The sequence below is a fragment of the Ochlerotatus camptorhynchus genome, unplaced genomic scaffold (assembly GCF_037179485.1).
Source record: "Ochlerotatus camptorhynchus isolate MF236.1 unplaced genomic scaffold, CSIRO-AGI_Acam_v1.1 ptg000193l, whole genome shotgun sequence".
Lineage (NCBI taxonomy): Eukaryota > Metazoa > Arthropoda > Insecta > Diptera > Culicidae > Ochlerotatus > Ochlerotatus camptorhynchus.
In genome coordinates this window covers 10,280,985-10,293,552 of record NW_027040683.1, presented here as the reverse complement: position 1 = coordinate 10,293,552, position 12,568 = coordinate 10,280,985, and the positions used below count along the sequence as shown (strand labels likewise).

The window sequence follows — 12,568 nt, the reverse complement described above, 5'->3', positions numbered from 1 at the left end:
TAAACGAGGACGATAAGTAGGATTAGAAGTAAAATAGAATTCGTGTCAGGGACCTCGACCTATCCTTGATTGTTGGTGGGCTGTATGTGAAATCCCATCATCGCAGGAGGTTATCCATGAGATTGTTTGGTGACGTTGAATTAGCGCCATTCCTGCCATGATTTGGGCTCGGGGTTTCCGTACGTGATTAACTTCCATGTATTCACAATTCACAATAGTACTTTAATTACAAATTACACTAATTTATTACAACTACAATTACATGTATACAATGACAATTAATAAATAAACATGAAACAGATAAAATGCACCAGTCCTCCTGGACTCTGTCGTGGCTTTCAGCGCACTTAAGCGAGCTCGTCAGCTCGACTGCCTCGTACGCCCAGCCGTTCGTTGGGATGCTGCGTTGATGGTCCCGAAGAGAAGAGATGTACTCTCGTGATGTGGTGATGAAAAGTGAGGTGGATTCGGACGGTTTGCCATTACCGTCAGGATCTTCCTCTACCTTAGTCCAGAACAACTCTGTTGAGCAGTTCTACCTAAAACTGCAGAGGAAACTTTTATAAGAGATTTGCAGCGAGAACTGAAAGTGACCTCTAAGGGGAATTCCAAGGTAATTGCAAGTAGAATTTCAAGTGAAGAATGAAAATCCAAAGGGAATTCTGTAGATAATTTCAAAAGCACTGTTAGGAGCAGGGCTGGAAAACACCTCAGAGCGTTAGCAAAGCAACTTTGTGCATGCATCTCACAACACTCGACAAAGTGTGTGTGTGGTTCTCCCATTTACTTCGCACACTCTTTTCCAACTAATCTGTGAGAAAGTGATCCGCACAATGAGCGGTACACTCCGTGCGGCACTGGGAGCGAATGTAATACAATAAGCGCTAATGTATTCTTTGAATTATTTGCAGACTTTGCTTACCACGACTGCATGCATAGGAGATGAAGAAGAGCATAACGAAGAATAATTTTGTCTTTTTGTTGGGTTTCCCATTTGCAACCCTACAAAGAGTTGCACTCTTTGCGTCGGAACCGTAGAAGCGATGGCTACACATTGAGCTTTCGTTATTTCTGGGTGTGTGTCTGTCTTCTCTTCTCCGCTGCTTTACACTTGCGCAGGGTGAAAGACAAGCAAGCTTTGTGTTTGCTTGATTCTCACGTTGTTTATTACAGAAAATCAGTACATTGCGCACATTGAGTGATCAGGTGACAGCTCTGGTTAGGAGTATTTCGAAGAAGTTTTGAGTAAAGTTTCAAGGGACATTTCCAACGAAGTTTTGAGAGTTTCAGGTTATTTCTGTAAGTTTGCTGGAGGCGAACCAGTCCCAGGCTGAAAGCCTCCCTAATAAAGAAACCTAACCTAACCTTGATTCTGTAATCATCAGGGAACTCAAAAAAGAGTTTCTAAGGAATTCTGATGACCATTTCAGGGAATTCACGGGATCACTCCAAGAGGATTCTGATCATAATATAGAGGATGTTCCGAAGATTATGGGAAATCTTGAAGAATACAGTAGTCAATATTGAGGAGATATTTTTTCAGGAGAATTCTTTGGGGGATTCCTAGCTAATACAGCGAGAATTGTTAGGAATTTTATTAGAATTGCAGGGTAAATCAGAAAGCGAATTTCTAGAGTATAATGGAGCAAATTGTGATGAACTCAGAAGTAATTTTTAGTTGTTTCTAAAGAAATTTTTGAGATAATTCTGATAAAAAAATCAGGATGGAGGTTCCAGTAGAGAGCCCCCCCCTAGCTTCGGAGTTGGGAGTTTCAAAATGGTAACCCTTCTAATTACAGAGATTTTGTTTTACAGCGTTAAGTACGGAGTTGGATTTGGGACGTAGTCTTGGTTCAGAGGTGTCAGAGTAAGATGTTTTTGGGTACACGGTTTGGGTAACTAGACCAAGATTGTCCGTAGCGTCGTAGTTGGTCAAGGTTAGTTTTTGTGATAGATAGCGTCAGATGTACAGTCCAGTATCATTTATGAAGCATATTAATGTCACTTTCGTTGACGGATCATTGGCCAGCAGGCTTGCTGAAACTCCCCAAACTCACTGGAGGTTTTAAAACACTCTTGTCCTGCTAGTTTAGCCAGCCCTCACCTCGAGTGAGTGGCGGTAGGAATATGGAAGAAGTAAACAAAAACCCCTCTAGAGAGAGGGAGAGTGAACTTCAGCGACAGGATGATTTGACGTGAGGTGCACTTTTCGAGACTCCGGATGACTTTTGTGTTCGAAGCAAGAAGCTCAGAGTTCACCCAGAGTGAGAGTAAGAGCGTGTGATAGAAAACATGAACATGAATGGCAGCAAACCTCACTCTCAGTTTATCCCCTTTCGCTCACAAGCTCTGAAGCTCAGTGAAATGATTTGGCAGTAGGCATTCTACTCCTCAGAAAAATGCTACGCTCGGCTCATTTCAAACTCTCGAGTGAGGCTCCATCAAGCCTGTTGGCCAGAGCGTCTCGGATACTGGTCGGGATTCCGTATAAGTCCCCGATGCCGTGAAAGTAGGGGCAGTTAACAATGAAGTGTTCGATTGTCATCGTCGTACTGCAGGGTTCGCATATCTTCCTAAAAGACGATACTCCTCCCATAGTGTGGGTGGAGCGTGTATGTCCGCATCGGAGGCAGGAAAAGATGCGTTGGTCGCGCCAGTTTGGGACGTCTACCCATTTATCAATCACGCCTTTCACTTTTCGGATGAATGGCTCTCTTCTATTGGTTCTCCTGAAACCAGGCGATACGGAGGACAGATTTGGCGAAACGGCATCTGGACTGGGAACATTCTTTGTGGCCAACTAACCAAATCAGCCAGTGGCTGCATGGTGGTCAGCTTCGGTATTTCCTTGGATGTCTCAGTGACCCGAGATCGAGACAAAGACAGAATCCTGGAGAGTCCACCTTTGAATGCTTTGTATCCACGGATCTTTGGATATCGGAGATATCAAAGCGGCGGCACTGGGTGTGGTGGCAGTGTAAAATATTGTGATGATTTCCGTCGAGAAAAATCGAGCATTGTTGACGACGCCGGGAAAAGTAACAGCGAACCTACTAGCACCTTTGGAGCTGTCAGTGTAGCGGTGGTGATAATCTCGTGAGCGTGCATAGCACGAGAGTTGTTACCTGTCTGGAATCTTCTACTATTCGAGCAGTCGATGTTGAGGGTTGACGTGTCTTATCCCCAGCTCCGGAAGACCTCAGAATTTCCGGAAGCCTCCTCCAGATAGCTGATAGTCCTACAGCAGAGCGTTTCCGCAACTTGATATTGGAAGGGTAGGGTGCCGAGTTCGATGCAGGCTGATTCGGCGGGGGTAGATGATAGAAGTCCAGCAAGGATCCGAGTTGTTGTATGTGGATGCTAGTCTGGTGTTGATCGAGTCACTAGCTATGCAGAATAGCTCGATACCGTAGAATATTAGACTGTTGACAGTGGCTCTAGCCACCCGGAGGAGAATGTCTCTGTTGCTGCACCTGACCTGTGTGGCTTGGAGACTGATGATGTTCAAGCGTGTGCTGAATTTGGTCTTTTTTTCCTTGATTTGTTTTCCGTCGATCTTGTTTTCCGTGCTGAGCACCACTGCTACCGACGTCAGGGAGGCAGTTCCCACACCTGGACCCTACCTATCGACCCATCAACTCATGAACCGGGGACCAACGGCTTTACTTCCCTTCCGAAGGAAGGCGTGATCAGAGATGTTATGCATCAGAACATCCCGGCGGCGCCGACTGGGATTGAACCCAGGCCTGCTGGGGTGAGAGGTAATCACGCTTACCACTACACCACCAGCACCGCTGAATTTGGTCTTGATATCATTAAAATGATCACCAAACCTTAAGCACCGATCAAAACGTACTCCGAGGATCTTGACGGTTTTTTTGACGTAGGACTACGTCTGTGATTTCTATATATGGGGACACTTTGTGAAAACCGAAAATCGAACATGTAACGAAATTATGAATGATTTTGAACGTTGATAACTCAGCTGCCCTTGAACCAATTTCAATAATTTTATTATCACTCGATCAGAAATATTTCTATGTATCGATCCGACTGTTTCAACAAGAAACTATTAAAAAAGTGGTAAATGTCAAACATTGTCCAAAAGCGTCCACCAATTACGTACATGAATATGCTGCTTCCCCAACACAGTCATCAGAGAGTCGTTAGTAGACGAAACAAGTCGAATTAGCATTCGCCTCCGATCTTCGAGCATGTGTAAATAGGGAGGATGCAATTGCGTAACATTTTGCATACTCTTCGCCATATTTAGAACCACACGCCCCCAACGACCACACAAAATGCTCTCCAGAGTTGTAATCTTGTAACCAAACTTGAAAGCATGGGTGCAAGTGCTTTTGATCGATTCTCTTCATCGACTTTCTGTTTCGTTAATAACTCGACGGCAAACACATTCATTGATATGTTTGTTGTTCTGGATGATAGAAGAGCATATCAGAAAGAGTGTCAAATAGGTTAGTGAAGCCATGGTCATCAAAAGAGGAAAGCGGTGAAGAGAATTGATTTGCACCCCTCTGCTTCTAAGCCCCTTAATTCAGTCGTCGTCATAGCAATGAAAACTAGCATCACACCACTTTTGGTTCGTGGGTTACACTTGCTGGTTGCAATTCTGCTGTTCGACATTTTCGAAGGACCACAAAAAAACATGAAATTACACTATTTTCTAGGGATGCCTAAAAGTCCAATTTATCGATTAACGATTAATCGTAAAGATTTTTCCAGCTATTCGATTAAATATTTATTGAATTATTCGAGAGCGTAACCGACATCCCTTCTTATGCCTACTCGTTTGATTTAGCGCAGCAGAGAAAATAAATAAAAGTACTATTTTATCTGAATAGGCATACAGAAGAACCATGACGTTAAACAGGATCATGAATTCGCCGAAAAAAGTGTTGAGCATCTTTCTGCTAAAGGCTAAGATTTACCAACTTGTTGAGAGAAGGAGTTTAACGAGAAAAAACTAAAAAGGGGAGGAGCATTATCTGGGTGGACACTGATATTCTGCGGCCTTCCAACCTGTTGCAGACACCAGTTCAACCCCTGTTCAGTAGCAGAATGGCCGAGGCTCTTGCGAGTGCCCAATCATTGAACCGAAGAATATGGAATTGTCCGGTCCGATTTGCTGATCCAGCTGCCTACACGTCATCATCATCTTCCAAAGGCTTTAAGCCTGTACTACCATCGGCCCTTTTCAGGGCCACAAAGATTTTACAAAAGAGTTAAATTTCTGACATGTCCCAACTAAAAGTCATATCAAAAGGTTCTTTTCAGGGCAATCATATTCATACTAAGGAGTGTAAACAGAGAGAACTCTGCTCAAATTCCTATTCGTACACAAAACACAAGCTCCTGATGCAATTAACAAATAACATTTATTATATAAGACCACGTAGTCCTACGTCACCATTGCGTACAACCCCATAGGGCTGTCCCTTGTAGTTTTTTTTTAATTGGATCAGGACTCCGTTCGATGTAATGGCCTTTGGTAGAGGACGATTGCGAAATCTAAACAAGCGGGACATACTCTTTTCAGCCGAATCCGGCCGGTGTGGCCGGCTTTGGTTTTCCTATGCAATTGCTTCAGGGTGCGGCCGATTGAAAGCAGCTAGGGCCTCGAAGATACACCATTCATGGCAATCAGAAAGATAGTGACTAAGACGGATCCTTGAAGAGCATCTGTCTCTTCCATCCGGTGATGAGCGGTGATTACCGATGATTACTTGAAAGATTCTTTTGCGAATTGTTAACGAAATGCAGTAGATGGCCACTTAGACCCCAGTCAGTCAGTTGTTGGATGATCCGTGGGGTCCATGCGCGGTCGTAGGCTTTTTCCAGGTCTAGGGACACGATGTTCACATCTCTGCATCCTGCAACACCACCCCAAGGCCGGCAAAGGTGTGTTGCCGGTGGACAAGGAAATCGTTGTCCTCAAGATGGCGAATCAGACGGTGGTTGACCATTCGCTCCAATATTTTGCTAGCTCAAAAGATGGGGCGAAAGTTATTTGGAGTCGAGGCTTTTCTTGGGGATAGGGACTACCAGGCTATGTATCCATTCCGTGGGCATGGTATTTTCCATCCATCGTTCAGAATGACCAGAAAAGCTAACTTGGTGCTATGCGGAAGATGTTGAACCATAGGATAACCTATATTGTCCGGGTCGGCCGACTTCCCCTTGCATCGACTCAACGCCAGGTGGAGTTCGTCGATGCGGAAAGAGACATTGATAGGTAAAGGAGGAGCGTGCTCCGGGATGGTGAAATTATCAAGGGAAGGAGTAGTGGAATTTGTTGGGTGCATGAAGGCAAATAGGGAAACGAAGTGATCAGCAAGAACATCGGCAATGGTTGAAGGATCACGCGTAGGGCCGTCAGGCAGACGGATAGCCAAACGTTGAGCCTTCTTTTTCCCGTTTAAGGCGTTGATTCGGATCCATATCTCTTATGCCGTTTGGTTGGCGTTGATACTGGTTAAAAACTCTTCCCAGCTGGTTTCGCTTGGCTTTAACAGCTGTTTTGGTTAAGAGACCGCTTACCAGATTTTTTCAGAAGTCTGCGAAAAATATCTGTAAATTTCAAAAATTTCTATAATTGGACTGCATAAAATTAGCAGAAGTTTTGCGTGTGATGGGGGGGGGAGGGAGATGTTCTTCCAACTTCCATCCAAAGTTACCACATTCTACGGTATCGAGCTAGCACTTGCCTTCCGAAGGGAGCAAACGAAACGAACGACCTGCAGCGGGTTACATTTGAATGCATGCTCCTCTCCCTCGCTACCATCACCTCTCACGACATTACCTAGTGACGACCACCGATAGTCCAACACAGCACATAACAAGCCCGATCTCAGTGCCGCCGTTGAAAAAAAAAACATTCGGTTTCAATTTTCGAAAGGCAACAGACTCCATAAAAATGAGCATTGCTTGCTTTTGCTTGCCACTGGCAGCCTCCGAACCGAACCGAACCAGCTGTGAAAAGAGATACCCACCTCTCCCGTGCAACACACATAGCGAAAGTTAACATTTGAAGTTTATCTTGCAGCATAAATCATAATCGCGCAAACTTGATCGGGTGGGTCGCGAAGAAGGGGGAACGCGGACCGTGTGGAGATTTGTGGTTGCAAGTCGTTCGGCTCGGAGTGGGAGTGGGAGTGGGACGACGGGAGGGACGAAAAATTGGAATTGAATTATCTCTCTTCTGGCACACAAGGTCGGGGATTCCGATGTATATTTTCTGCTCCGCTGAAAAAAAAGGTGACTCGAGGTGGGTGGGTTTCGTTTATGGATTTTTCGGCTCCTCAAAAAGGAACTCCGATTTTCCGGGTCAGCAGCTATCATCGTGTGCCCCGTGATGAGCTGCGACAGTGAACCGTCAAGGTCTTCTGGACTTTGACACGAGGAGATAGAGTTGGCTAAATTGAGATTTTTCCGAAATCGAAATCGCCGACAGACACATTTTCCCACCCTCACTTACTAATGTGGCGCCATGCCGTAGATGATAATGTTGATGATACGAAGATATGCCGACCGGGGGGGGGGGGGGGGGGCGGATTTGGACAAAAATTCAATGGTAGGCCATGTTTTGAATGCCATGCCAATCAAAGAGTAGGCGCTCGTTCCTTTCTCATACTCTCTGAGTCTATTCCAAGCCTCATTGCTATCTTCCTTCACACTTGCTCAAACTTCAACTGGATCCACCAGCTTGACTTCTGGTGGGGGCTTATCATCGCCGCCGCCGCCGTCGCCGCTCGTGCTGGGTTTGAATACAAATTGAGCGATAATGTGATGGAGGTGCGGTGTCTGTCCGTGTTCGTCCATCCTTCCGCCCGAACACTATGCTCGGGGCGTGAAAATAATGATTGGTTTGCGAGAAGGAATCACGCAAAAATCTGGATCGGATCGCCAAGACGTGCAGCAGTCGGTGGGAAATCCGTCAGGAAATAAAAACCCGACATAATCCTTTCATTATAACTCAATTCTTCCCTTCGCTTTGCGGCGGTTCGGATACACAACGGGGGACGGGGCCAGGGGCGTAGAAGTTTTCAATCTCGTTTCTTACCTCCGGATTTTCCATTCTTCTACCGTGCTTTCGAACGAAGGGAAAACTTCATCTTTTGCGCTGGCTGGGTGGTATAATAACACGGTGAGCAAATAAAAAGAGTTGGTTTTTTGATTCAAATTGAATTTGCTACGATAGTGTGCCGTCGTCGTCGTCGTCGGAGTTGGTTTTGTCACCGGTCCAAGAATGATCGGTAAGTAACTTTCGAGGTGGATTGTTGAGGAAATTTATATGTTCCAGCCAGCCAGACGGAGACACTGCGTCAGTAGTGGTTCTGCTGGCAGATGGTAATTTATTCTTGGCAGGACTCGGCACTCGTTTTTGAGGACATTAAAAAAACTGCAGTTTTTGCGCATTTTTGCTCGAATCATAGCCCGTGGAAGGAAGCCAAATTCGACGACAAATGTGCGGATCGATTCATCTGCTAAGGGGAAATGAGACGGTTGTTATTAGTTGCTCGTTGGGCAGTTTCAATACTCTTATTTTGGGTATATAAGAGTTTTTAAATAAAACAACTTTAGGTAATACCTAGTTGTTAAATGGTTTAAAATTTAGAAGGAAATGTAAAAGGCATCCGACTAGACTTTCCAATTCAAATTAGCGCTAGTTGTGCAATAATGTACTTACTCACTTGTTGGGCTGCAATTCATTTCTTTGAATATACGCCGTACGAAGAATTATTTTCCTCTGAGCTCGGCCCTGAGCCAAGCGCTTTCAGTCGCCATGAACGTTAAGCGACCTAACGTCCTCCTCAACTGCAAAAAGGTCGCAGTCGTTAATCGTTGACCTTCTCGAGTTATCTGCTGAATATTATCTCCGTTTGTTGCTCTTTCAGCATCCATGCTACATGAGCAGCCCACCGTGGTCTGCCGACTATTCTTCACAGCACCTTAGGCTCGAATACACAATGCTTGCAGGTCCTCCTCGAGCATCGTCCACGTCTCGTGCCCGTAGAAAACTACCGGAACTAGCGTCTTGTACATGGTACATTTAGTACGGAGGTGAAGTTTACCCGACCTCAGGGTCTTGTGGAGTCTGTAGTAAGCACGACTTCCGGCAATAATACGCCGTCGAATTTCTCTGCTGCAGTTGTTATCCGACGTCACCATTGATCCGAGGTACACAAATTCATCCACCACCTCGAACTCATCTCCGTCGATTGTCACGCTTCAGCCTATGCGAGCCCTATCCCGCTCGGTACCTCCAGCTAACAGATACTTTGTCTTCGACGTATTCACCTTTAATCCAACCTTCTCTGCTTCACGTTTCAGCCTGGTGTACTGCTTCGCCACGACCTGAAACGTTCTTCCGACAGTGTCCACGTCGTCAGCGAAGCAGATGAACTGGCTGAACTTATTGAACATCGTGCCCCGCATGTTAAAGCCCGCACGTTTCATAACACCTTCTAGCGCAATGTTGAACAGGGGGCAGGAAAGACCATCGCCTTGCCGAAGTCCTTTGTGAGTTTCAAACGAGTCCGATAACGCACCCGATATCTTCCCGGGAAAACCGTTCTCGTCCATAATCTTCCATAGCTCTTCACGGTCAATAGTATCATAAGCGGCCTTGAAATCGATGAATAGGTGGTGCGTAGGGACTTGATATTCACGACACTTTTGGAGGTTCTGCCGCAACGTAAAGATTTGGTCCGTTGTCGATCGCCCATCCACAAAACCGGCTTGATAACTTCACACAAATCTGCTTGCTAGCGGAGATAAACAACAAAAGATGATCTGGGAAAGCACTTTGTAGGCCGCGTTGAGAATAGTGATCGCTCGATAGTTCTCACATTCTAGTTTGTCGCCTTTTTATATACTGGGCATATTACTCCCTCTTTCCACTCCTTCGGTAGCTGTTCTGTATCCCAGATCGTGACTATCAGTCGGTGCAGACATTTGATAAGTTCCGCTCCGATACCATCTTTCCCAGCTGCTTTGTTGTTCTTAAGCTGTCGGATAGCATCCTTAACTTCACCTATCGTGGGAGCTGGCATGTCCCCTTCATCCGCTGTACCAGCGAAGCCATTCCTCCTGCCGCCTTGGTCCTCCGCCTCTGCGCCGTTCAGATGTTCATCGTAGTCCTGCTTCCACCTTTCAATCACCTCACGTTCGTCCGTTAAGATACCCCCCTGCCTTATCCCGACACATTTCGGCTCACGGCACAAAGCCTTGGCGGGATGCTTTGAGTTTCTTGTAGAACTTGCGTGTTTCATGAGAACGATACAGCTGCTCCATTTCTTCGCACTTCAGCTCTTCCAGGCGGCACTTGTTATCCCTGAAAATATGGGTTTGCTGTCTTCGCTTCTGTTTATATCGCTCAACATTATGACGGGTTCCTTGCTGCAGCATCGCCGCCCGCGCTGCGTTCTTCTCGTCCAAAACCGTCTGACACTCTTCGTCGAACCAATCGTTCCGTCGATTCCGCTCCACGAACCCAACGGCGCCTTCAGCAGCGCTGTTAATGGCTGCTTTCACGCTGCTCCAGCAGTCCTCAAGAGGGGCTTCGGTGAGCTCTCCCTCATCCGGCAACGCTGCGTCGAGGCATTGCACGTACTCAGTTGTGACTTCGGGCAGCTTCAGTCGCTCCAGATTGTACCGTGGCGGGCGTCGGTACCGAATGTTGTTGGCAACGGAAAGTTTTTGGCGCACCTTGACCATTAGAAAGTAGTGGTCCGAATCGATATTTGCGCCGCGATAGGTCCTGACGTCGATAATGTCCGAGAAGTGCCTTCCGTCGATCAAAACGTGGTCGATTTGCGATTCTGTCTGCTGCGGTGATCTCCAGGTGTACCGATATGGGAGGCTATGCTGGAAGTAGGTACTACGTATGGCCATGTTCTTAGAGGCGGCGAAATCGATGAGTCTGAGGCCGTTGGCGTTCGTTAGCTGGTGGGCGCTGAACTCCCCTATAATCGGTCTGAATTCCTCCTCCTGGCCGACCTGAGCGTTAAGATCTCCGATGACGATTTTGACATCATGACTTGGGCAGCTGTCGTATTCCCGTTCCAGCTGCGCGTAAAAAGCGTCTTTATCGTCATCGTCACTTGCTAAGTGAGGGCTGTGCACGTTGATTATGCTGACATTGAAGAAACGGCCTTTGATCCTCAACTTGCACATTCTGCTATGGATTGGCCACCACCCAATCACGCGCTTCTGCATTTCGCCCATCACGATGAAAGCTGTACCTAGCTCATGTGTATTGCCGCAGCTCTGGTAGATGATCCCTATACGTATGTACCGACGATCCCTTCCAGCAAACCTCCTGCAGCGCTACGATGTCGAACTTGCGGCCCTCAATAAATCGGAAAGAATGCGGGTACTTCCCAAGAAATTGAGAGACTTGCAGTGTTCCATGTTCCGAGTTTCCAATCGTTAGTCCGTTTCCGTTGCTTTGGTCTATGCCGATTTTTCCGGTCCGTATTTACATTGCTTGCTTCCTGTACTTTTGTTTTTTTTTACGGATGACTTGTAGGGCCTGCACCAACCCCCATTGTCTCGCCGGGGGACCATCGTGCACAGCACTGTTTAGAGTCCCACGCTGGCAGCAGGATGTTGATCAGCCGCTCCTAACATGGAGAACAGACGCCGTTTTGAGCCGCACCTCCATGGTGAACAGACGCTCGAAGACTGCACTCTCCGGAGAGAGGAGTCCTCCCCCTTCCCTGTCAGCATACGATCAAGGTCCCACCGGGGTTGGGTACCCGATTTTCCTTATGGTTACTCGTACCCCAGCCTGCACCGCGGGGAGGTAAGGATAGGAGTTACTGGACAAGAGGCTAAGGACCGCTAGTGGGGTCTATTTTATACCTGCAGATACATTAAGTGTACATAATACTCATTTGTGAGTCCCGCTATTTATACCATTCCCAGAGTGATAGCTCCTTCCAGTTAGTCAAAATTGGATTCCTAAGTAACAAAATTAAGCAATTGCATCGATAATGACCATGCATCAGAACCCTCGTCTTAACCACTTCAAACTAGGAAACAACGAATAGAAGATTAGGTATCATATAGATGAAGGCTAACTAACTATTTTTTCCTTGTTTTAAGATCATCGTCGGTGGACAAAGCCGAGTATTGTCACTATCAACAAGGCATAAATAGTAACAAGAACTAAGATGTGTTCCTTTGATTATTGAAAATTATTGTTCCTCTAGTTTGAAGTACTCAGGACTAGGAATCGGTGGTAGATCGTATATCCCGTAACGTATCACGAAAATGTGATCTACCCACGTTACGGGGCATTTAAAGTCGCCATCGTCCTCCTCCTCTTGTTCATAGATGCTTCTTTTTCAGCAGCTTCTGTTCACAATATTCCACGCTCACATCACTAATTGATCCTGAATTATCATTAAAAGGCACATTGGAAACACAGGCACTAATTTTCTTTAGTATAGTTGTAGCTAAAATTCTACAAAAAAAAATTTACAGGAACATTAAAAAGTAGAAGAGTCTGTACCTAGGGGCACGAACGGAAGCTTGACGTAGG

The 12,568-nt window shown here is 46.1% G+C and overlaps 2 protein-coding genes across 2 annotated transcripts in view; one reads left to right on the top strand and one right to left on the bottom strand.

Annotated features, from left to right (window-relative positions):
• Positions 1 to 12,568, top strand: part of LOC135702518 (uncharacterized) — a 575,981-nt gene that overhangs the window by 391,774 nt on the left and 171,639 nt on the right. The window lies entirely within an intron of this gene.
• On the bottom strand, positions 3,178 to 11,363 carry LOC135702562 (uncharacterized). The gene is made up of 3 exons (XM_065223625.1): positions 11,310 to 11,363; positions 10,284 to 11,268; positions 3,178 to 3,299 (listed from the first exon to the last, which is right to left on the bottom strand). Exons 2-3 carry the CDS (start codon positions 11,245 to 11,247, stop codon positions 3,178 to 3,180), a joined length of 1,086 nt encoding a protein of 361 aa, XP_065079697.1. The 5' UTR covers positions 11,248 to 11,268; positions 11,310 to 11,363.